Genomic DNA, 26239 nt, shown 5'->3' with positions numbered 1-26239 from the left:
CTTTAACCGCTAAGCCATCTTTCCAGCCCTATTTCTAGCATGTTTTTATTTGAATACATGAGTTTTACCTCATATCAGGTAATATTTGAAACTATGAAATCTATTTTAAAAATATTTACATTTTAAGTTAGTATCAGAAACTTTTCCTTGTTTGTTGAGGGGTGTTTGTTGTTGTTGCTGTTTTATTTGTCCCGAGACAGTCTTGCAAAGTAACCCAGGCTAATCTTGAACTCTCAATCCTCCCTCATCAGCCTTCCAACTGCTGGAATTATAGGCATGGACCATCATGCTGAGATATGAATCGAGTATGTATACTTTAAAAAAAAAAAAACTAGCCAAACACGTCTGTAATCCCAGTTACTCACTCAGACTGAGGTGGACAAACACTTGAGCCCATGAATTGGTGCTCAGCCTTGGGAACACAATAAAAGCCTTGTCTCAATAGAAAACAAAACAAACTACTCTCTCCTTAGTGGAGCAATAACAGCAGTAAAAACTCAGTGTAAAGTTCTGGCTAAAGGAACCCTTGATTTCTTAAAACTCTGACACACAGAAGGAGAGTCACCAAGGTTCCTGCACGACGACCCCAGCATCTCAGTCACGCGAAGAGCTTCGCGCGAGCACCTGCGCCAGGCCCGCCTCAAGGCACACAGCAGGACGCCCAGAGCAGCAGCTGCCTCTCAGACCCTCAGCCTTGGGAGACAGGCCGTGTGAGTACAAGTTCTCCCGCATTAGCTGTTCCCCACAAAGCATGAGCCAGTCACCTCTCACTGCTAAGAAGACAGTGTGACCATAAACAGACAGGGCAATACACACGGTCATCTTGTTGGTCTTGTCCTTGGACAGGGCCAGGCCTTCTGCTTTTAACAAACATCAGTTTTGTTTCTAAACTTACAGTGTTAGAGCACAAAATGTTTAACTAATAGAATTTCTGGGCATAAAGGTCATAAAAGTATCTAGCTTGTCACTGAATTGTGCCTTGGGCTACGGTCTCTGAACATTTCACCTGAGGCACCAGGGGCCAAAGACTCAGCCTTGCTTTTAGGACCAGCAAGGCTCTCCAGGGTCCGCCGCTACCTGAAGTTTCCGCTTCCACTTAAGGCAGTATCTAAAAATTCTTTTAAACAGCATGGCTTGAATGAAGTTCTAACATTAGAAATGTGTCTTACCTGACTCAGTAGTACACAGTATTTCACAGATACAGTAAATTGTAAAATACCTAATACATATTTACATACTACATGCTTGAGCATAGCACTGGAACATTCCATGATTAATTGAACAATTACTGAAACAAGTTACAGCTCTAAAAAAAATCACAATGACAAAAACGATTAGCATCAATACACACACATTGAGTTTCTTCTAATTATACATTATTATTATTTTGGCCTCATTTAAATTAGCCAAGAATATCTTGATCAAACAAACCTTCTTGTGAAAGTTTTTTTTTTAATATTGTTTGGAGAGTTACACATTTAATAACCAATAAATTAACAAGATCAAGCTAAGTGCTCAAATGTTACAAACTTGGAAAGGTGGATTTCACTTACAACGATAATATTGAATGGAATGATTATTCCACCTAATAACGCATAGGGGATGGTGTCTTCTTTGTAAGGGTACTTGATGGACTCATCATTACAGAATATCCCACGTTGAAAGGGGGTATGCCTTGCAGTAAGAATTGCAAAAGGCAATCCAGCTAGCAAAAGGGAATAAATGAAATATCATTAAAAATTATCAAAGCTGATCAGTGGACACAATCACCAGAGACGATGCTCAAAAGCACGTTTGGCAGGAGAGGGCGAGCACGCGTGAGGAGGAAGCCAGCGATGCATGCACAGAGCCCACGGGCGGGAGCGCAGCTCAGGCTCGCTGAGCTCTTCCACGGGCGCCGCCGCCCGCCGCCCGCCGGCCAGGTTAACAGAGCGCCGTCCCCCTTTGCTCCAGCCGAGTGCAAGCAACAGATTTCGAGGGAATCTCCTCTCACATCCTCCTTATTTAATCAACCAGGTTTTCAACATTTTAAAAACCAATTTGCCGTGGGCTCTGCTTCCAGACAGTCCCCATTTTATCCCCACCGCTGCGACACTCGGACCCATCACGGTCACCGGCTAGGCTATCAGGGTGAAGGAAGCTTTCGTCACTCGCCTCTATGTTGACCGGACCAAGTTTGGCGCTGCTGGGGGCCTACTCGGGACTTAACTGAATGTCCTTAGAAAAGATGGTCACTAGTGTCAAGCACAAAACCACCAACCACACAGCACTGTGTTATCATTAATATTTTCTGTGTCAATCAGGGCTCAAATTCACCTCTTGAAATGCCTAACTTCTGTCTAAATGTGAACTTTATAAAGCCAGTACTGTACTTCACGAAATAATTCACTTGGCGTTGTAAAAAGACATGCAGTTTAGCAAAAGCCCTCCCCATGAGGGCGACTTCAAGACTGACCCAGGCATGAAAGGCTCTCCCCTACGTCTTCCTACACTCCAGGCAGCTTAGCTTCACCACTAAGCAAACCTGCGCACTGTAGGCCAAGGCGCCATCAACCCACTAAGGGCTGAACGGCCACCAAACTCTGCCGCTCTGTCTGAATGCATCCACAACATTCGCAAGTGTGTCTAACTTACCCAGGTCAAAAAGATGAAATCACATCTCCCTTTTATTAATCTTGTTATTTTTTGTTTAGACCCTGACGACATAAACCACATTGTATTTCTTTTTTTGTTTTTGTTTTTCGAGGTAGGGTCTCACTCTAGCTCAGGCTGCCCTGGAATTCACTATGTAGTCCCACAGAGGCCTCAAACTAACTGCAATCTTCCTACTTCTGCCTCCCAAGTACTAGGATTCAAGGTGTGCACCACCACGCCTTTAACAATCTGTAAGATGTTTCAAGGTTCCCAAAGCCATACTTCTAACTTTGTTAACTAACCCCTTACACTAAATATTTCTCATTTCTGAATGCAGACTCTCTTGATCCACCAACTTACTTGCATTTAGAGGAATGGAGTAAAATGTCCAAGCCTTCAATACATATACCATGGCTAAAGTACAACTTCAAGAGAGTTACACAATCATTTTATACTTATCAATGCACACTGTGGCACTGAATACACAGAACCATGGTTTTAGTTGCTGCCTGCCCTAATCAACGACTAAACATTTAGCTTCAAACAAAACCCTACAAAGAACTATTAATTCATTTTATTTGTGAGAGCTCCACGCAAAATAATGGAGATTTTTGCTGTTTACAGGGCATTTCTGAATTGGCTACATTATTTCAATAAGCATCTCTTCTTTCTTGAATAAGATATTTAGTACTGAAACTCAACTTACATATTAGTATTCAAAACTCCTTAGGCTTCATGTCTTTATTCTAGGAAAAATTCATCAACTCTCAATTTATCAAAAGCAATTTATAAAGCTATACAATAATCACTAAAATATAATCTCATAACATTTTATTACTCTAAAAATTCTCTTGAGACTGTTTACATTGGTCCATCCTCCTACCACCAACCTGAAGCAATCTTATTCATCTGCTTTCTGTCTGTACACAGATCTGTCTTTCCTGGCATTTCATATAAAGGGAATCATACAACATGTAGCATTTTACACATAGCTTATATTATTTGATGTAATATTCTTGAGGGTAATCCATGTTGTAGCATACAATTACCCCTGTCAGCTGCTACCATATGCTATCGTATATACATAGCACATTTGTTTGATCCATTCACTAGTTAATGAACATTCCAGTTGTTTGCAGTTTGGGGTTATTATGACTACCACTGCTTTGAACATTCATATACACAAGTCTTTGTGTAGATATATTTTCATTTCTAACAGGCAGATGCCTGCAAGTAGAATTACTGGATCACATGGTAACCGTATGTTTAACTTTTTTAAGTAACTGCCGAACTGTTTTCCAAAGAGGTTGTAGCATTTTACATTCCCACATCCTGCTCCTTAATATGACCAATAGATGATCAAAATTACCCATTCAGAACTCAGGTTCTCTGCTGGTAACCGAACTCATCCTCAAGTCAGTAAAGCTTTCTACTTCTACTGTATTTATAATGAATGGCTCAGGAGAGCACAGTACAGTAACTCACCACTTCCACAAAGTAAAAAAGAATGTGCATCTATCTTTTACTAGACATAGAAAAAGATAGCAAGAGATCATTATGGGTTCAGATTATAGGAGCACCCCTCAAAAACTCTACAGTAGGGCTCGAGAGAAGGCTTAGAGGTTAAACACTTGCCTGTGAAGCCTAAGGACCCTGGTTCAAGGCTTGATTCCCCAAGACCCACATTAGCCAGATGCACAAGGGGGCGCATGCATCTGGAGTTCGTTTGCAGTGGCTGGAGGCCCTGGCGTGCCCATTCTCTCTTTCGCTCTCTATCTGCCTCTTTCTCTCTGGTCTGTCACTCTTAAATAAATAAACAAACAAAAATATTTTTTAAAAAACTCTACAGTAAAAGAGGATTTAGAAAACAAATGGCTTGATCTCCAGAGATGGCTTAGTGGTTAAGGCACTTGCCTGTGAAACCTAAGGACCCAGGTTCTACTCTCCAGATCCCACGCAAGCCAGACGCACAAGTTGCCTCAAGTATGCAAGGTTGCACATGCGTGCAAGATAGCACACAGTCTGAAGTTCGACTGCAGTGGCTAGAGGCCCTGGCATACTAATCTCTCTCTTTCTCCCTCTCTCTTGTACTCACTCTCTCTCATTAAAAAAATACAAAAAGCCAGGCATGATGGCACATGCCTTTAATCCCAGCACCTGGGAAGCAGAGGTAGGAGGATCGTCATGAGTTTGAGGCCACCCTGAAAATACACAGGGAATTCTAGGTCAGCCTGGACTAGAGTGAAGCCCTGCCTCTGAAAAAAAAAAAAGAAAAAAAAAATACAAAAAAGGAAAAATATAAACAGATGACTTGAAAATACAGCTCATCCAAGAGCATACACAGATAGCAAGTACATGAAATGATGTTTAGCATCATTAGCAATTTAAAGAAGAAATTAAAGGTACAGGAAGATGTTATTGCACATTGCATATCTACTAGTATGTCCAAGATAAAAAAAATAAAAAATCCAGGAGTTGGAAAGATGACACAGTGGTTAAAGGTGCTTGTTTGCGACGGGAGTGGTGGCGCACGCCTTTAATCCCAGCACTTGGGAGGCAGAGGTAGGAGGATTGCCGAGAGTTCAAGGCCACCCTGAGACTACAGAATGAATTCCAGGTCAGCCTGGACCAGAGTGAGAACCTACCTCAAAAAAAAAAAAAAAAAAAAGTTAAGGTGCTTGTTTGTAAAGTCTGCCAACCTGCGGTTCAAGTCCCAAGACACCTCCTGTAAGCCTGATGCAAAAAATGTCACAAGGGCCTGGGTTCATTTGCAGCACCAAGATGCCTGGTGTGCCTACACACGTGTGCAAATAAATATTAAATAAAAATTTAAGGGGCTGGAAAGATGGCTTAGCGGTTAAGCGCTTGCCTGTGAAGCCTAAGAACCCCAGTTCGAGGCTCGGTTCCCCAGGTCCCACATTAGCCAGATGCACAAGGGGGCGCACGCATCTGGAGTTCGTTTGCAGAGGCTGGAAGCCCTGGCGCGCCCATTCTCTCTCTCTCCCTCTATCTGTCTTTCTCTCTGTGTCTGTCACTCTCAAATAAATAAATAATTTAAAAAAAATTTTTAAACCCAGAAAATACTAGCGCTGTTGAAATGTGGAATCCTTCTGCTGGTGAGAATTCCATGTGATACAACCACTGTGGAAAACAATGTGGAGCTTCCTTACAAGCTCACATGTGCATTTACCAAAATGCATAGCAATCCACATCTACTTCTCCACCCTACTAGAGTGAAAAGGAGTGTTATAATTGGCAAAAACTGTAAACAACTGTGATGTCCCTCAACAAACGCTCATACATACATAAAAGGGAGTAATACTCAGCAATAAAAGGAAGAAAGTACTGGTTTATACAAGGTGGAAAGATCTGAAGGGTCCTTTCTCTGAGTTGCTTTTTTTTTTGGGGGGGGGAGTAGTTGAAAGTAGTCTCACAGTAGCCCAGATGACCTAGAACTATCTATGTAGTCCTAGGGTGGCCTTGAACTCAGAGATCCTCTTACCTCTACCTACCAAGTGCTGGGATTAAAGGTGTGCCACCATGCCTAGCTATTCTGAGTCATTTTTAAAGAAGGGGCACCTCAAAAGTTGTGCAAAGAGCTATGCAAATATGGTAGCTCCTGTTGAGAGAAGTCATCATCTTTGGTATCTATTGAGAAACTATGAATGACTATACCAAAACAGGGAAAGTTAGAATGTGTCCATGGAGCTGTATATGAGGGTACACAAAAAAAATTACAGGCCAAGAGGTAGACATAAAGAAAATCAGAACTGAAAAGTAAAGAGAAAAGGGTTCCCAGTATTGTAGAATCAGAACTTTCTCGGTAAAAGGGCTTTGTGGCTGGGGTCTCATTCAGTGGCAGAGTTATGCTTCGCATGGGCAAAGCTCTGGGTTTGATCCCCAGCAGCACACGCAAAAAAATCATCTTCACGGGGCTGGCGGATGGCCCAGTGGTTAAGGTACTTGTCTCAAAGCCTGAAAACTGGGGCTCAATTCCCCAGGACCCATGGAAAATCCATCTGGTGCACAAAGTGGTGCACACATCTGGAGTTCCTTTGCAGTAGCTGGAGGCCCTGGCGTGCCCATTCTCTCTCTCCGAGGCTCAATTCCCCTGGACCCACGTTAGCTAGATGCACAAAGGGGCGCACGCATCTAGAGTTTGTTTGCAGTGGCTGGAGGCCCTGGCACACCCATTCTCTCCCTCCCTCTCTCTCTCTCTCTCTCACTCTCTCAAATAAAAACAAAAAATTAATAAAATTATTTTTAAAAAATCATCTTCAAGGAGCTGGAGCGATGACTTAGCAGTCGAGGGGTTTGCCTGCGAAGCCAAAGGATCGTGGATCAACTCTCCAGGACCCATGCTAGTTAGATGCACAAGGGGACACATGCATCTTCGTTTGCAGTGGCTGGAGGCCCTGGCGCACCCATTCTCTCCCTCCCCTCCCCCCATCTCTCTCAAATAAATAAATAAAATATATTTTAAAACTTTAAAAAAACATCTTCAAGATACATTTATACAGGATTCCTGAACACAACTCACTTTGGAATTTCTTTCCCTGAGTCTCAAGAAGTATTTCAACATTTAGATTCTACAACTCCCAATTCTTCATTTGTAAGTGTTATTTGTACCAAATCCTGCAGGGAATGTTCTTCATTCTAGAAAAGTTCCCTGCAGAGACTTAAAGCCTCAAATATAGTGATGATGAAGGAAAAGCAGCCCGGCTCGGGACACCTATCACAGCGCACACAGGGTGCGCCATTCTCAGGCGGCCCCTCCCAGTGCTACCACCGCCGACATCGGACGATGGTTACACATCCGCAGAACAAACAGCTGAGAAATGACCCTCTGTGGGGATTCAGAAATTGGTCAGCTCTTCAGGATTTTAAGAATCCATCCTCTGAGCTCCCCTGAAAAAATCCATTTCTGAGCTAGTGCGCATGACAGCACACAACTATGATCTCAGCACGCAGGAGGCTAAGGACGAGGGACTGCGAATCCAAGGCCCGTCTGGAATAGAGTTCTCAGCCAATCTGAATTACCAGTGGTGAAATCCTGTCTGTGCGTGTCTGTCTCTCTCTCTGCCTCTCATTTTGGCTTTTGGATACAGAGTCCCACCATACCGAGAATGACCCTGCAGCTGAGTGCTGGGATTAAAGGCATGTGCCACCAAGCCCTGCTGCCCTGACTCCAAAAAAAAAAAAAAGCATTTCCCAAGAGAAAGTTAGCAAGTCTATGTTTCAGGTAGTCAAAAACTTGTATGAAAACAGTTTAGATATGCTTTTGAATATGTTAATCTGTGAATCACTCCATGAACTGCTGGCAAAATGGCACTGAATTATAAAGGATAATTCTTTTGATGATTTGAATAATCAACAAGAGCAAAAACTTTACACATTATATCATGAACACATACTTGCATCTTTATTATCAAATCCATTTTTTTTTTTTTGAGGTAGGGTCTTGTTCTAGTCCAGGCTGACCTGGGATTCACTATGGAGTCTCAGGCTGGCCTTGAACTCACAGCAATCCTCCTCTTACTGCCTCCCAAGTGCTGGGATTAAAGGTAGTTTATCAATTCTGTTTTTTGTCTTAAACATATATTTGTTTTGTTTTCTTCAAAATGTAAACTGTACTTCATGTGGTAATTTCAAAAGTATAACTTAAAATATAACTACTATCTATATTAGTTTAAATATAATTCCAAACATATGTTTACTGCTACAATACAATGATAAATCTTGGAGAGATGGTTTAGTGGTTAAGCAGCTTGTCTGCAAAGCCTAAGGACCCAGGTTTGATTCACCAGTACCCAAGTAAGCCAGATGCACATAGTGGCACACGCATCTGGAGTTGGTGTGCAGCAGCTGGAGGACCTGGCGCGCCCATTCTCTCCTTCTCCCTTTCCTCTCTCTCTATCTAAAACATAAAAATGGTGTTTTTTGATTGATTGTTTTTTGGTTTTTCGAGGTAGGGTCTCACTCTACCTCAGGCTGACCTGGAATTCACTATGGAGTCTCAGGTTGGCGTGAAACTCACGGTGATCCTCCTACCTCTGCCTCCTGAGTGCTGGGATTAAAGGCGTGCGTCACAACTCCCAGCTAATAAAATGCTTTTTAAAAAGGATGCATGCAGAATGAACCCATGTATGTAACCAACTTGAAATGACAGCACTGTGATAACAGAGAATTCCTCCCTCAGCACTTGCCAAGGATGGCTATTTAGAGAAGGGAATGTCCTTAAAGGTCTACCATGAGAAAGTTTTTCTGGGTGATAGAAAGGCTCTGGACCCTGGCTGGTTACAGTTACACAACTCCACACATGTGGTACATGCCAGAGAATTAATTATACAGGAAACACACAGTGCATATAAAAGCTGGTGAAATCTGAAGAAGACCTGTAGTTTGTTTTTTAATATTGGTAATTTCTCCAGAGTTAAGAAAAATATGATCATCAAATGAAGCTGGGTAAAGCATGTGGAAACTCTTGGGACTATTTTTGCAATGCCTGCACGAGTCTAAAGTTACCACGAGTGTAGCTTCCACTCCAGAGCACAACAGGACAAGAATCACCTCAGACTCATCTTGGCCATAATACAACTTGCTGGACTGGAGCAAGTACCTGGGCCCATGTTTCCTCGCGTGACACTAACAAGAGCTGGTCCACATGTATTCTTCCATCATCAGTGTGGGCCAGGCATGGTAGCACACACCTTTTATCTCAGCGCTCAGGAGGCTGAGGAAGGAGGATCGCAGTGAATTCAAGGCCAGCCTTGGCTACAGATGGGGGTCCTGGTCAGCTGGGGCTACAATGAGACCGTGCCTCAGAAAGGAAAACAATAACCACCACCCTTTTGTAACTGAATGACTTCTAGTCACTGTGCCAATATCCCCTTCAACTGGAGAGCTGTCACTCTCTAGGAGCAAGCAGTGGGCTCCCCTAGCCACCACCCCGCGTCAGCACTGGGGCAGGCAGGGCTTGAACTGGCTGCCCCTCCCAGCTCCATCACTTCACACGCCCTCCATTGTAACAAGCCCACCACTATCTACTTACTAATTTACTTACATAGGAAATGGGTAAGCCAACCCCCACCAGGACGAGCATGGTGGTTGTGACGGTACTGTCATGGTACGAGTACTTGATGCTGTTGTCAGAACAGAAAAAGCCTCTCTGAAATGGGTATATTTGGCCAAAATTTAGAACAGTCATAGGCAGGGAAGCTGTCAGGGAAGGGAAAAAATAAACAAGATTAAATTCAATTCACTTCTTCAGGAAGGAAAGGGTGCTGAACGGGCTACAAATCTTAACGATATTTTGCTCTTTCTGGAGAAGGATCAATACACACAATTCCCAAGAGTAAAGGCAGACAAAACGATGCAGCATCTGCATACCCAAAAACCAGCATCTTACTTGCATTGACCTCTGATTTTGGAGGCAATGAGAAAAGCAATCACCAGGGAGGAGAGCAAAATTGATCCACAGAAAAAGAAAGATGAGAGTACAGGAAGGTTTTCTATTTTATATTCTATAAATAATTCTGAATGATGAAATCATTTAGAATCTTAAATATGTTTAAGGTAAAAGGCAAACTCACACAAATGAATTTACTAGTATCATCATTATAGAGTACAAGAAAAATGTAAAAATGTGCTCAACATTAGAATTAAACAGGGCTGGAACAGAATAGAAACTTTATGTATATTAGATAATAAAAACAGAAATAAAGGAATAAGCCCCTGATTTGCAAAGACAAATAAAACCTGGGTTTATTAGCCCTGGAAGGACTCCAAATTCAGTTTAACATAGCACCATGCTGAACTTTTTTTTTTTTAATTATTGTTGTTGTATTGTTTTTTGTTTTCGCTTTTTTTTTAAAGAAAGACTGCATTTTTTAAATATTTTTTTAATTTTTTATTTATTTATTTGAGAGCGACAGACACAGAGAGAAAGACAGGTAGAGGGAGAGAGAGAGAATGGGCGCGCCAGGGCTTCCAGCCACTGCAAACGAACTCCAGACGCATGCGCCCCCTTGTGCATCTGGCTAACGTGGGACCTGGGGAACCGAGCCTCGAACCAGGGTCCTTAGGCTTCACAGGCAAGCGCTTAACCGCTAAGCCATCTCTCCAGCCCTTGTTTTAGCTTTCTGAGGCAGGGTTTTGTTCTACCTCAGGCTGACCTGGAGTTCACTCTGTAGTCTTAGGCTGGCCTCAAACTCACAGCGATCCTCCTACCTCTGCCTCCCAAGTGCTGGGATTAAAGGTGTGCACCATCACACCTGGCTAATGCTAAACTTTAACATGCTTCACCCTAGCAAGTAGCTGGGTCTACAGGCATGCACCAACCCTTAACATATTAAAATTTATTTATTTTAAAAAATATTTTATTATTTTGGGGGGGCAGGAAGTTAGAGAGAGAATGGGCACACCAGGGCCTCCAGCCACTGCAAGTGGACTCCAGATACATGTACCACTTTGGCTTATGTAGGTCCTGGGGAAATCAAACCTAGGTCCTTTGGCTTTGCAGGCCAAGTGTCTTAACCACTAAAGCCATCTCTCAAGCCATACTTATTTATTTTGGCTTTCTGAGGTAGGATCTCACTCTAGCTCAGGCTAACCTGGAATTCACTCTGTAGTCTCAGGGTGACCTTGAACTCACAGTGATCCTCTTACCTCTGCCTCCTAAATGCTGGGATTAATGGTGTGCGCCACCATGCCCAGCTATTTTATTTTTTGAGGTAGGGTCTTGCTCGAGTTCAGGGTGACCTGAAATTCACTATGGAGTTCCAGGGTGGCCTCAAACTCTAAGCAATCCTCCCACCTCTGCCTCCCAAGTGCTGGGATTAAAAGCGTGTGCCACCACTCCCTTTTTTTTTTTTTTTTTTTTTTGAGGTAGGGTCTCGCTCTGGCTCAGGCTGACCTAGAATTCACTATGTAGTCTTAGGGTGGCCTCGAACTTGCAGCGATCCTCCTACCTCTGCCTCCCGAGTGCTGGGTTTAAAGGTGTGCACCACAGCACTGTTAGACTTTGTTTTAGACAATTCAATCATATACTCATTCCCCCCATACTCCACACAGATGTACTCCGCATGTACTGAAGGCAAAGTGGCCATACAGCAGAGGCTGGGTTCAAGTCGCTCAACTGGGGCTGGGAGGCGGCTCATGGCTAAAGGCTCCAGCTAACAGAGCCTGGCAGTCCAGGTTCTACTCCCCAGTATGATGTAAAGCCAGATGCAAAGTGGTGCATGTATCTGGAGTTCGTCTGCAGCTGCAAGGGGCACTGGAGTGCCCATATTCTCCCTCCCTCCCTCATCTCTCTCTCTTATAAAAATAAAGGAGAGAATTGAAGAGATGGCTTAGCATTTAAGGTTCTTTCCAGCAAAGGCAAAGGACCCAGGTTTGATTCCCCAGTACCCATGTAAAGCCAGATGCACAAGGTGGCACATGCATCTGGAGTTTGTTTGCAGTGTCTAGAGGCCATGGAATGCCCATTCTTTATCTGCCCCCCCAATAAATAAAATGTAAATAAAATAAAGTAAATCTAAACTGTATATGTAAAAACAGAACTGTATACTCAGAAAACTGTTTTAAAAGGAAATACCAAGACATGTTTGGGGTGGGAGTGGTAAAACTCTTCCATATCTTGACTGTGAAGGTTAATCCCCAAACTCTATTCTTACTCCATGTCAATTCAAAAGGAACTGGCAGAAATGTGCCATGAAATAGAAATAGGAGGGTTAACATGGGATGAGTGGACCTGCAGGACCTCAGAGGTCAATGTAAACTCTGGAAGTTAGGAGCACGCGTATTTCAAAGGGAAGCAAGGTGAACTGGAAAGGCAGGTGCGGCACAGGCAGCAGGAGAGGCAGGAGAGCAGCAAGGCGGGGGGCAGCAGGACAACCGCGCCCACGGGCGCACACGGGGAGTGGGTGAGCGAGGCTCTCCCAGGCACGATCCACGCCGCATGCTCACACATGCAGGGCACTGGACTACCCAAATCAACTTCCTCCTGGTCTTGACTCTGACATAGGTGCTATCTGGATCCTCATCTTCTCATTAAAATTATTATTGACACTCAAAGTAATTAATGCTGCTCACACTTGACGTGGGACAGGGGGAAACCAGGCCTCCAACACAGGCCAGTTCTTGAGCCAGTGAATATATGTACATTCCTACGGGTACAAATGATCTGGCTAAGCCGAGCACGGCGGCACACACCTTTAATCCCAGCACTCAGGAGGCAGAGGTAGTAGGATCGCCATGAGTTTGAGGCCACCCTGAGATAACACAGTGAATTCCAGGTCAGCCTGGGCTAGAGTGAGACCCTACCTTGAAAAAAAAAAACAAAAAAAAGGGGGGGTAAAAAGAAAATAGTTATCTTCTTTTGCTCAAGGTCAACAACATAGAAATTAATGACTTTTGGACTGGGGAAATTGCTCAGTGGCTAAGGTGCTTGTCTGGGAAGCCTAGCTACCTGAGTTTGATTCTGCAGGTCCCACGTAAGCCAGATGCACATGATGGTGCATGGGTCTGGAGTTCGTTTGCAGTGGCTGGCGGCCCTAGCATGCCCATTCTTATTCTCTCTCATTTGTAAATAAATAAAAATTATAAAGAGGGGCAGGAGAGATGGCTTAGCAGTTAAGGCACAGGGCTGCAGAGCCTAAGGACTCAGGTTCGAGTCTCCAGGTCCCACGTAAGCCAGATGCACATGGTAGAACATGCATTTGGAGTTTGTTCGTAGTGGTTAGAGGCCCTGGCGCACCCATTCTCTCTCACTCTTTCTCCCTATCTCTATTTAAATAAAAATAAATCATTAAAAAATTAACAAAAAGAGGGCTGGGGAGATGGCCTAGCGGTTGAGCGCTTGCCTGTGAAGCCTAAGGACCCCGGTTCGAGGCTCAGTTCCCCAGGTCCCACGTTAGCCAGATGCACAAGGGGGCGCACGCGTCTGGAGTTCGTTTGCAGAGGCTGGAAGCCCTGGCGCGCCCATTCTCTCTCTCTCCCTCCATCTGTCTTTCTCTCTGTGTCTGTCGCTCTCAAATAAATAAATAAAAAATGAACAAAAAAATTAAAAAAAAATTAACAAAAAGAAATTAATTACCCTAACAGGGTGAAAGAGAAAAAGTAAATGTTTAATACAGCTTTGAAATGACAGAGAAGTTAGGTAGTAAGTAGCATGTTGATAGTCCAAACAGAAAAAGATACAAGAGCATCTTGAAGATAAAAAGGCACAGCTTGAGGACTGATCACACTGCTGAGGCAGACCTCACGGTGACACTTCAGAGCTGGGAAGTCAGAGAAGGACCATCAGATGATAGACAGGGAGTTGCCAGGAGGCGCGCACCTTGATCTGAGGACTTCGTGTAGTGCTGAGAACACTGCCTCTGCAGCCCCTGAGCCCGTTACGTGGGACCCTCTGCTCTCAGCCTGCAACGCTCTCAACCCGCAGTGCGCCCTTCCGGATTCTCACACTCCCACTGAAGGCAGGTGCCTCCCTGTCTACCTCAAGTGCAAGTCAGACCGTGCTTATCTGTTCCAGGGTGCTCCGCACACACACTGATTGCACTGCATTTTAAACTGCTTAATTTTTTTTTTAATTTGTTTGAGACAGAAAAAGAGAGACCGAGAGAATGGGCGCTCCAGGATCTTCAGCTGCTGCAAACAAACTCCAGACACATGTGCCACCTTGTGCATCTGGTGTTTGTGGTCCTGGGCTTTGGCTTCACGGGAAAGTACCTTAACTACTAAGCCATCTCTCCAGCCCCTTAATCTGCCCTTTGAAAATCTTCCAGCAACTCTAAGGGTAGGTACTATATTCTGTAATGTCTTCTCAGCATCTAAATTGTACGCAGCAATTGGCTTCACTGTGACATTTTCGTACGTGTACATGACATATTATATGTTCACCCCTACCTTTCTTGTCCCCTACCATCCCCAGTGACGCCCTTCCCCTTCCAGCTAGTCCCTGCTACTCCATGGTTCTGCGGCTGCTACTGGGTGGGGTACACATGTCTGCCATGCTTGCCATGCCAGGCCCATCGACACCCCAAAAGGCAAAGCCAGCCTCCTGGCAGTGAGGGCAGGGCAGACAATCAAAAAATAGACAATACGGGCTGGAGAGATGGCTTAGCGGTTAAGCACTTGCCTGTGAAGCCTAAGGACCCCGGTTCGAGGCTCGGTTCCCCAGGACCCACGTTAGCCAGATGTACAAGGTGGCGCACGCATCTGGAGTTCGTTTGCAGTGGCTGGAGGCGCTGGCATGCCCATTCTCTCCCTCTCTCTCTTCCTCCCTCCCTCCTCCCTCTTTCTCTGTCAAATAAAATAATTTTTTTAAAAAGGCAGTCTGTTCAGCTTACTTCATAAATATATAGTACTCTAGTGAGTTTTTCAAGTTTGTGACATTAAAACACTCAAGTCTATGGGCAGATTTAGTGGCATACACCTATAATCATAAACTTGGGAGGCTGAGGCAAGAGGATCCCAAACTCCAAGCCAGTTTTAACTACACAGCATGTTTCTGCCTGGGCTACATAGCAAGATCCTGTCTCCAAGACAAACAAACTAACTCACTCAAAGTTAATTATATGTTAACATAGCTCAGCTGCAGTTTGATGGGAAATAAAATAAAATTCAGGGCAGTGCTATCCAACTGAATTTTCTTTTTTTGTTGTTGTTTTTGGTTTTTCAGTGAGGGTCTCAGTCTAGCTCAGGCTGACCTGGAATTCACTATGTAGCCTCAGGGTGGCCTCGAACTCATGGTGATCCTCCTACCTCTGCCTCCCGAGTGCTGGGATTCAAGGCGTGCGCCACCACGCCCGGCTCCAACTGAATTTTCTGATAAAAGAAATGTTCCAGTACAGTATCTAGTGGCCTCACCCAGCTAGTGAGCACTTTATATATGGCTAATGTGACGGAAAGACTGAATTTTAATAATTTTAATTAAAACTATTCATATCTTCCATAGCTGTGGAAAATATCAATTAAGTATATATTCATAGTATTAAACATTCCACACCACATCTTTAAAGATCTATAAATGAACAGTTTGAGCTAAGCATGTTAGCCCATGTCTACAGTCCAAACACTGAAGATGTGAGGCAGGGCGACTGTCACAAGCCCCAGGCCAGCTGAGGACACATAATGACACCTTGTCTCAAAAAGGAGGGGAGAGGAGGGAAGAAGGGGAGGAAGTTAATAAAACAAATACTAGTGCAATAACCTGTTTTTTAGAAATGCAAGGAAGTAAAAGGAATATAGACTAGAAACTAATGGAAAACAAAGAAAAATAGATGAAAGTGAGGGGTTCTGTGGGTTAATGAAATGGTCAGCAGTGCTTGAGCTTAGGAGAGAGAAAGGGCAGAACTGAAGCACATCTTCAGGACGTGTCGGCAGCAGTTCTCTCGCGGCCCAGCGTTATCAGCAGCTCACAGACGTGAAATAGCTGTGGGAAGGGAAACAGCTCTGGGGTGGGAAGCAGAGCAGGTGACCTGTGCTGCACAGCTGGTAAGCAGGGAAGACGGATTTTAATACTGTGTCTTCTTTTCACACATCACAACAGCACCTCTCCTCCAGGCAAGGAGTCGAGATCTGTTTCTTGATCTGGGAGAAAGAATGGCCGTGATCTCTGGGCCCTTCAGTCCTTAGAAATGAGTAAAACCCTCATGTAAGTAGCAAATTAAAAAAAAAAAAAAGATTTCAGTTCTTTACTGCTTTGTGTTACCTGAGCAGTTTTTAGGCAGTTTTGTTCATTCCAAACTTAAGGAATGGTCTTTGTGTTCAAATCAGTTTGGATAAAATACATTTTGTGAAGAAAAATGTGAAATATTCTCTATATTTTTCTTGCTATCTTTGCAAATGGGGGTTGCACATTCTTCCAGGATCACATGGGAAAGCCTCTTGGGAATCAACAAGTAGGTGTTATGCCCCAAAAGAAAGGATTTTCATCCCCTCTTCCTAAAAAGGTTAGTAGGTGCACAAACTTAAAAGATAAATAAATAAATCTTGAAAAGAAGTTTTGCCAACTTAGTAGGTGAGACAAGTAAATTTGCCAGTTAAGATCATTTGTTTCCCTCCTGATCAAATGCAGAGTCCACTTCCTGTTAATCCTGACCATCTGACACATGTTGCCTGTCTGGTGCGTAAGCAGACGTTCGTATCTGGCACTCAGGAGGGGTATTTCGAATTGTCAGTCACAAAGAGAACAGATGACAATGAAAGACTTCATTAAGATCACTCAGAAAAAGTGACAAGATGCAGAGTCTTGGACAGAGAATAGGAATCCATGCTGTGAGCACCCAGGCATCTCACGTTTGCAATAGCTGGGTCCATTGCAGAAGAGGTGGCAGGAAGAATGTAAGAGTCAGAGGAAGGATAGGACTCCTTACAATGCAATCTTCCAGACACAAAATGGCCTGGATGTCCATGACCTCACAGTGCCTGACACTACCTACACAAGACCATCATAAGAGGAGGAAAAGATGATGACATCCAAATAAAAGAGACTGATTGAGAGGAAGAGGGGATATGATGGAGAATGGAGTTTCAAAGGGAAAAGTGGGGGGAGGGAGGGCATTACCATGGGATATTGTTTATAATCATAGAAGTTGTTAATAAAAATAAATTTTTAAAAAGCCTAAAAATTTAAAAAAGGAGCTTTTTAGCTAGGCATGGTGGCACATGCCTTTAATCCTAGCACTCGGAAAGCAAAGGTAGGAGGATCGCTACGAGTTCAAGGCCACCCTGAGACTGCATGAAAAATTCCAGGTCAGGGCTGGAGAGATAGCTTAGCGGTTAAGCGCTTGCCTGTGAAGCCTAAGGACCCCAGTTCGAGGCTCGGTTCCCCAGGACACACTTAAGCCAGATGCACAAGGGGGCGCACGCGTCTGGAGTTCGTTTGCAGTGGCTGGAGGCCCTGGCGCGCCCATTCTCTCTCTCTCCCTCTATCTGTCTTTCTCCCTGTGTCTGTCGCTCTCAAATAAATAAATAAATAAAAAATTCCAGGTCAGCCTGGGCTAGAGTTTATTTGAGAGAGACAGGGGGTGGGTGGGAGGGAATGAGAATAGATGTGCCAGGGCTTCTTGTCACTACAAACTTGAGACTCATGTGTCACTTTGTGAATCTGGCTTTATGTGAGTACCAGGGAGTCAAACCCTGATGTCAGGCTTTGCAAGCAAGTGCCTTTAACCATTGAGCTCCTTCCCCAGCCAAGTGTGATAATTCATACCTTTGATCCCAGCATTCAGGAGACTGAGGCAAGAGAATCACTGAGTTTGAGGCTAGCCTGTAATACACAGTGAGTTCCATGTCAGCCTGGGTTATATTAAGAACCTGTCTCAGAAAAAGCAAGAAACGGGGGCTGGAGAGCTGGCTTAGTGCTTAAGGAGCTTGCTGTGAAGCCTAAGTAAGACAGATGCACAAGATGGCTATAGACCCTGGTGTGTCCATTCTGTCTCTCTCTCTCAAGCAAGCACATATTTTTAGGGCTGGAGAGATGGCTTAGTCATTAAGGCACTTGCCTGCAAAGCTGAAGGATCCAGGTTTGATTCCCCAGGACCTATATAAGTGAGATGCACAAGGTGGCGCATGGATCTGGAGTTCGTTTGCAGTGGCTGGGGGCCCTGGCACACCCATTCTCTATACCTGACTCTTCTTTCCTCCCTCTACTCCTTCTCTTCCCCCCCCATTTAAATATAAATATATTTAAATATAAATAAATATTTTTAAAAAGACCAAGAGGCTGGAGAGATGACTTTGCAGTTAATGCGCTTGCTTGCAAAGCCTAAGGACCCAGGGTTTGACTCCCTGAAACCCACATAAGCCATTCACACAAGATGGCTCATGCATCTTCAATTACAGTGGCTAGAGGCCCTGGTATGTCAATTCCCCCTCCCTCCCTCCCTCCCTCCTTCCTTCCCTCCCTCCCATTCTCCCTCTCTCTCTCTCTCCCTCTCTCTCTCTCTCTCTCTCTCTCTCTCTCACACACACACACACACACACAAATTTAAAAATAAAATAAAATAAAAAAGATCAAGGATTGACTCTGAAATTTAATTAAAGCATATAACAAAAGAGTGAGGGCTGGATAGATGGCTTAATAGTTAAGGTGCATGCCTGTGAAGCCTAAGGACCCCAATTCAATTCTCCAGGTCCCACATAAGCCAGATGCACAAGGGGGCGTACACATCGAGAGTTCTTTTGCAGTGGCTGGAGGCTCTGGTGCACCCATTTTCTCTGTGTCTCTAATAAATAAATGAAATTAAATTTTTTTACAAAGAGTGAAATTTAAAAATATTTACTGACGACCACCATGGCAACATCAGCCACTCAGACAACACTTGGTACTGGAAGAGCTGTGTTCTACTACATCCTTTTAATTGTGGAAACCCGGGGAAATGCACGGGAGGGACGGGCCAAGGAGGCGCTGCGCAGGGCAAGAGAATACTGACCACTACTGGCCAGCAGCCGTGCCGGGGGAGGCCCGCCTGGGAGTGCGGCCTGGACTCCCCAGGCTACAAGCTTGGAAACGGTGCTATTTGCTAAAAAGTAGGTGAACCAGAGGAGTTTGGGCAGGGCGGGTGGACGGGTCTCTGTGGGTTTATTTTCCTTTTCTGGAGGGCACAGGGGAGGGAGGCCGAGACAAGGTCTTACTCGGTAGCCTTGAATTCACTGACTCCTCCTACTTCAGCCACCACAGTGCTGGGATTATGACAATGAGCTACCACAGTAACCGCTCTCAAGAAATTCATACTCTCTCTCCTCTCTTCCCCACAGCTCCCCCTCTCTCGCACACACACATTAAAGTAAGTGCCGGGATTCAAGATGTGTGCCACCACACCTAGCACACATCTTGAATCCCAGCACTCAGCACTCGGGAGGCAGAGGTAGGAGGGTCGCCATGAGTTCGAGGCCACCCTGAGGCTATATACTGAATTCCAGGTTAGCCTGGGCTAGAGTGAGACCCTACCTCAAAAACACAAAACAAAACAAACAACAACAAAAAAAGAAAAAAAAAACATGTGGGGGACAGGCAAATAAGGAAGAGAAATGTGAATGGACAGAGCCAAACTACAATATGAAGGTCTTCAATCCTGGGCAAATAACTTGATGAAGACTCCACATGGTCTCTTGAGCAGAAAGAGACTTCGTGAAAACGTACTTCAGGACAGAATCGGTCTGGGCAGGGTAGAGGTGAAGGAAAAGTCAGGGCTGCAGGGCGCTGGACGGTTGGGTGTGATCAGAGGTGGCAGCGTATGAACAGGGCACCGTCAGCTTTTGGAGGCACCTACGCTCTGGTCACTGGCTTGCAGCCACCACCTCCTCTGTGGCTGGAGGATTCTACTATAAAAAGTACTGACTTACCTTTTTTTAAAAATTGGGACAAAAGGGAAAAAAGTCAGTTTGGATGTAAGTGATACTTACCAAAGAGGTTTTACATTTTATGGTTTTGAGTCAATAATTACCTACAATATCCTCAACCTTGAAGCATTCTAAGACACTTAAAATAAATTTATGTACATATTTAAATGGTTTAAAAAAAATCTAGAGCCAGGGCTGGGATGCAGCTGAAATACAAAGCATTTCCCTAACGTTCATGAAGCTGGGTTCAGACTCCAGGACTGTAAAACAAACACAAACTCTAAAGCAGTTGAAATTTACACACACACATACACACACACACACACAAAATTCACCTAACTGTTCATACCCTAACAAAAATAAACATCAAGAAGCCGATCACCTGTTGTTCCTGCTTCAAAAAAGCACACTGAAGCAGTGCCAAGTGGCCCAGCCACTCGTTCCTTCCACTCCCTCGTGGGAACAGCTGTTCCCTTTCTCGTTCAGGCTGGCCAAGGTCACCATGAGGAGCAAAGTCTCTGCAGGGACTTCTATATGCAAGAGCAGGTAGATGACTAAAAGGTAGCCTATTTTTTTTTTTTTCCTAGTTTCCCTTTTCTGGGACTTATCAGGAAATCTACTTGTGGTTTCTTCAGTCCTTGAGGCTATCACTTAATCTTTTATTAGCCAAAAAAAAAAAAAAATCTGCTGGCATTGTACTGGAGCTGGGATCATATGAGCACATTTTGAAAGGCAAAAAAAAACCCTACAGCAAAGGAAAGGGTTCATTTTCACTTAGACTCAAGGTAAAGTCAATGATGGCAGGGGAAAAGGATGGCATGAGCAGAGGGTAGACGTCACCTCCTCACCAACATCGGGTGGACAACAGCAGCAGGAGTGTGTGCCCAACACTGCCAAGGGGAAACTGGCTATAACACCCACAAGCCCGCCCCCAACAACACACTGCCTCCAGGAGGCGTTAGTTCCCAAATCTCCATCAGCTGGGAACACCTAAGTTTATGAGGGACACCTGAATCAAACCACCACATTCCACCCCCGGTCCCCTTAAACTGATAACCATCCATGATGTAAAATGCAATGTATTCAGTCCAACTTTAAAGGTCCCCATAGTTTTTATCAATCCTAATGATGTTCAAACATTCCTATAGTCCAAGATCTTTTAACTGAGCCATTAATACCAAAAAATAAAATCTCAAAAAAACCATAATGGCACAGAATACACATTCACATTGCAAAAAAAAATGGCATTGGGCATAGCAAAGAAATATTTTAACCCATACCAGATTTAAAACAACCAGGGCAAACACCAAACTCTGTAGCTCCAAGTCCAACAAATCTAGTCAGTGACAAATCTCCAAGTCTGACAAGTCTCTGAGTTCCAATTCCACCCCTCCAGCTAGGCTACTCACAGTCCTGGAAAACTTCATCAGGGCCAGCAGCTTTCCTTAGCAGCCATCTCATGGTCCCGGCATCTCCACTGGGTCTCCACTGCACCCCACGGTTCATCCTCCTGGCCCCATGGGGTCTCCATGCAGGCACCCAGCAATCCTGCTTCACACTGCCCATGGCCATTTCCAAAACACAAGACCATGTTGCAAGCTCAATGATCCTCTCTTCCCTGCATTTCTTATACTCCACGATACCAGGTAGGGTGCCAATTTGTTAACCCAGGGGGGGACAAAGACTTTGAAGAACAGGCTACTCCTTCAGCTGGCCCAATCTCAATGGTTGTAATCTTTCATACAACTGCAGCTGAATGGGCAGAAGTTTCAGCCCAAATATTTCACTTTTTTTCTGTGTCATATCTCTCTGCTCAGTTCATTTCTACACAAAGCAACCCTGCACAAAATATTCTCAGGACACGCGCATAACAGCAAGCCTCTCACAAAACTGCTAGCCCAGCCCAAGCAAAGCTCTTTCTCACCCAGGCCATAGTTCTTACTGCATTCAGGTCTTTCGACTCTGACTACTTACAGCACTGCAAGGTGTGTCTTAAGCCAAGATTTCAAATTCACCCACATTCCTCTTAAAAATCAGCTCCAAAAGGCCAAGGCCACACAGTCAGGTGTCTTGCAGCAAGGACTGCCCTCCTCGGTAAAGGTACCACTTTACCGTTGCAGTCAGGTTCGCCTTGCTGGCAGAAATCACCCAACACCGCCTCCATGCGGCTTTAATTCCCAAATCTCCATCAGCTGGGCACACAGCATCCAGAACACCTGAGTTTATGGGCGACACCTGAACCAGTCGACCACACACCTCCTTTGAAACTGGGTCTTTTACCGGTCCTGGAGCTTACAAGTAGGCCGGACTGCAGGGATCATCCTGTCCGCCTCCTCAGAGCTGGCATCACAGGTGCATGCCAACAGAGCTGGCATTGTAGGTGGGCCCTTGAAAGGCGAGAACTTTACTCTCCCCAGACACCCTACATGATTAAATTCTAAATTGTCTAAATTCATACAACTACACACTGAGAGCAAGTTTTACTATGTGCAAGCTTAAAAACAAAACAAAACAAACTGCTGCGGGTTGGTTCAAGCTCCGTCTCATCTCTCTATTCCCATTACCTGCAACACACCTCTTGCCATGCTCTACGCAACGGCCCCACCCCCTCCACCTGGCAGAGGCCAACTTGCCACACTAGCTTCATTAAGCTACTCATGGAATCCTCCTTTGGTGTGGCAGGGCGGGGTCCTGGACAGAGCTGGGTAGTCAAATACACCTGGCTGGGTTTACTGCTGGCACTCTCCCAGTTACCACCTGAGTGAGCACAGGCAAATGCCCTGCCTAAGTTCAGTTTCCTCATCAAGTGAGTGAGAGCAGGCTTACTACCTCCCAGAATGGCAAACGCAGAGCCGCTGTGTCTAACGCAGTGCCCAGCACACTGGGAAGGCTCCTTCAATGCACGCTTACTTACTCCTTTACCTTTCTCCTTGCTCTCTTGCTATGCCCTGTGGATGTGACAGATGCATTAAGTCTGCTACAATGCTCAATTCAAGTACTGTAATATCTCTCCAAACCAAGTATGTCCCTTTAGCCTGTGAATTTACAGAAGCCAGCATATTCATTGTCTGACGGTGAATGCTTTCAAGTCTAATCTGCCATCTGATCTGACTTTGTTATGGAAGGAGGAGCTAGCCAGCAGAAGAAGGACAGCAGCAGGCAGAATGGGCGATGGTGGGCTGAGACAGAAGGGACGGGAGCATGACGGTTTTCAAGTTTCTACAAGGATGCTGTAGGCAGCATGACAGCACCAAAAACTGCAGGTAACCTAACTCTTCAAAAATGGGGGACAAAGAGGTTTAAGCCAAATTGCACAAACAGCGAAATAACCCATAATTATTAAATCTTTGTAAAAGAAAAAAAAAAACTTTTGTAGAAGACTAGCTGGGCGTGGTGGCACATGCCTGTAACCTCCAGGAAGCTGAGACAGGAGGACCACACGTTTGAAACCTGTCTGGGCTATATACATGGTGAGTTTCAGACCAGCCTGTGCCTGCATAGTGAGACCTTCTCTCATTAAAAAAAGAAGTTTGGGGCTGGAGAGATGGCTTAGCGGTTAAGCGCTTGCCTGTGAAGCCTAAGGACCCCGGTTCGAGGCTCGGTTCCCCAGGTCCCACGTTAGCCAGATGCACAAGGGGGCGCACGCGTCTGGAGTTCGTTTGCAGAGGCTGGAAGCCCTGGCGCGCCCATTCTCTCTCTCCCCCTCTATCTGTCTTTCTCTCTGTGTCTGTCGCTCTCAAATAAATAAATAAATAAAAATTTAAAAAAAAAAAAGTTTGGAGCCAGGTGTGGTGACACACGTCTTTAATCCAGCATTTGGGAAGCAGAGGTAGGAGGATCTCTGTGAGTTCGAAGCCACCCTGAGACTACATCATGAATTCCAGGGCAGCCTGAGCTAGAGTGAGATCCTACCTCAGAAAACCAGAAAGAAAAAAAAAGTTTGGGCTGGAAAAATGGCTTAGCAGTAAAGGTGCTTGCTTACAACACCAAAGGACCCAGGTTCAATTCCCCAGTACCCACGTAAGGCAGATGCACAAGGGGCACATGTTTCTGGAGTTTGTTTCCGGTGGCTGGAGGTCCTGGCCTGCCCATTCTCTCGCTGTGCCTCTTTCAAATAAGCTTTTGTTTGTTTGTTTGTTTGTTAATTTATTTGAGAATGACAGGCAGAGACAGACAGAGGGAAGGTGGGAGAATGGGCGCGCCAGGGCCTCCAGCCACTGCAAACGAACTCCAGATATGTGCTCCCCCTTATGCATCTGGCTAACGTGGGTGCTGCGGAATCAAGCCTCGAACCGGGGTCCTTAGGCTTCACAGGCAAGCGCTTAACCACTAAGCCATCTCTCCAGCCCTCAAATAAGCTCTTTAGAAAACACATTTGAATTTTACTTGAGAAGTTGCACCGAGAAGGTAAAGTGTGACAGGTTCGGAAGACAGCCAGGTGAAGCTGAGTGAATAATGCTCGTCATGGACCTCGCTGGGAGTATTTCAAACACAGGCTGAGGATCGTTCCTCCTTTTCCTGCCTTTCCTTCCCTCTGCTACTGCCTTGCCTTAGAGTCCAGGCTGCCTTGGAACTCTTCCTGCACCAGCCTCCTCAACACAGGGATCACATATGGGTTCCACAACCACACCCTGCTTACCAGGATCAGTTCAGAGGAGAATGGGGAAACCCTCACAGTGTGGGATAGAAGGTTGTCTGTCCAGCGTGCTGTGATGTTTTAGAAGGGAGGAATGATCTCTACTGATAAAGGAAAATCCCTTTAAATCTGTGATAAAGAAATAGTTTGACTCTGATTAGTGAAAACAGTTTATTGAATGAAGCTGGGCATGGTAGCTACGCGTGTAATTCCAGCACTCAGGAGCAGAGGCAGAGGAGTGCTTCAAATTTGAGGCCACTATGGACTACATAATGAGACTGTCTTGAACATAACAAAACAAAATATCAGGTTTTTTTTCTCCAATTTTTTGAGGTAGGGTCTCGCTCTAGACCACGCTGACCTGGAATTCACTATGTAGTCTCAGGGTGGCCTTGAACTCACGGTGATCCTCCTACCTCTGCCTCCCGAGTGCTGGGATCAAAGGTGTCCGCCACCATGCCCAGCGAATCGGTTGTTTCTTAGTAACTGCTACCAAGTATTGTGGAGGGAGTCTGAGATTTGGACTCTGATATTCACAATTTCAAAGTTCTACTTTGCAGTTTTCTTGAGTCGGGTCAACACAGTTGGTGAGTTCACCATGCAATGCAGAGCACGGTCTCACGGGCTTGTTAGGCTTGAATGGGAACGCATGTACGGAGCATACCTGGCCCTTTAGCACTCAGCACTGCTCCGTGCCTTTTTTCTTGCCCCCCACTGCCAGCTATTTAGTGTATAGGTTCAGCACCAAATGTCTGCCCACGGCCTTAAAGTACCGTCTTTCCTTCAGCTTATCTCTTGTGTAAAGTCACTTGAGTGGGACAACCATGAAAAGAACTTTACCAACGTTTCTTGGCTTGTATGCTTCATGTTTGTGTTCATTTTTTAAAAATATGTGAGTGCTGTAAACAAAGCATACTAATTTAGATAGGCCAATTTGGTGACTTCCTGACAAAGTACAAGTTTTTGTGTTTTTCTTCTGACACTAAAATTAGTATAGCTTTATTTTAGTTTCTGGACCTCTGCCACGTGGCGTAACTTCAGACTAGATATAACTGATCCACGTAAATACTTGGGAGATTTGAAATCTGTTCTGTTGTATTTCCAGGTAGGGTCTCGCTCTAGCCCACGCTGACCTGGAATTCACTAAAGTCTCAGGGTGGTCTTAAACTCACGATGATCCTCCTACCTCTGCCTCCCAAGTGCTGGATTAAAGGTGTGCACCACCACGCCCGGCTTTGAAATCTGTTTTTATTTGGAAGAATATGAACTGTACTTAGGATGTGAGATCTCAGGTCTGGAATTTATCTGATTACTGATACCCTCGTCAGCTGAATGTGGGGCCTTGAACATGCTCGGCAAATGCTTCCACTGCCAGACCCCGTGTGCTGACTCGGTCACAGACCTCTCCACTTCCTGCAGCTCAGCTCAAGCGTCCGAGCACCCCAAAGCACAACACTGAGTCATCTCTCCCCTCTTTTTAACTTCCTCCTGGGATTACACCTCTTCTTATGATTTCAATGGCCATGGATAAGCCAATGACCCCTAGAAGCCAGTCTTCCCCTGGGCTCTAGAACCATTTACCCACCTTGATATCTCTGCTTTTACTTCAAAGGTATCTCA

At 44.8% G+C, this 26239-nt stretch overlaps 1 protein-coding gene across 3 annotated transcripts in view; it reads right to left on the bottom strand.

Annotated features, from left to right (window-relative positions):
- Plpp1 (phospholipid phosphatase 1) overlaps nt 1-26239 on the bottom strand; it is a 71426-nt gene that overhangs the window by 26792 nt on the left and 18395 nt on the right. Inside the window, exons 1-2 of one of the 3 annotated variants that reach the window (XM_045138934.1) lie at nt 22240-22246; nt 9698-9852 (exon numbers count right to left, since the gene is read on the bottom strand). In XM_045138934.1, coding sequence (XP_044994869.1) covers nt 9698-9841 — 144 coding nt within the window. In that variant the 5' untranslated portion in view covers nt 9842-9852; nt 22240-22246. Of the gene's footprint in view, nt 1-1553; nt 1706-9697; nt 9853-22239; nt 22247-26239 lie in introns of those variants that run through there. The other 2 variants (XM_045138933.1, XM_004664938.2) reach the window with 2 other exon arrangements.

This window comes from Jaculus jaculus, chromosome 20, assembly GCF_020740685.1.
Source record: "Jaculus jaculus isolate mJacJac1 chromosome 20, mJacJac1.mat.Y.cur, whole genome shotgun sequence".
NCBI lineage: Eukaryota > Metazoa > Chordata > Mammalia > Rodentia > Dipodidae > Jaculus > Jaculus jaculus.
Note: the sequence above shows the minus strand (reverse complement) of the source record. Positions and strands in the feature narration are given on the sequence as shown.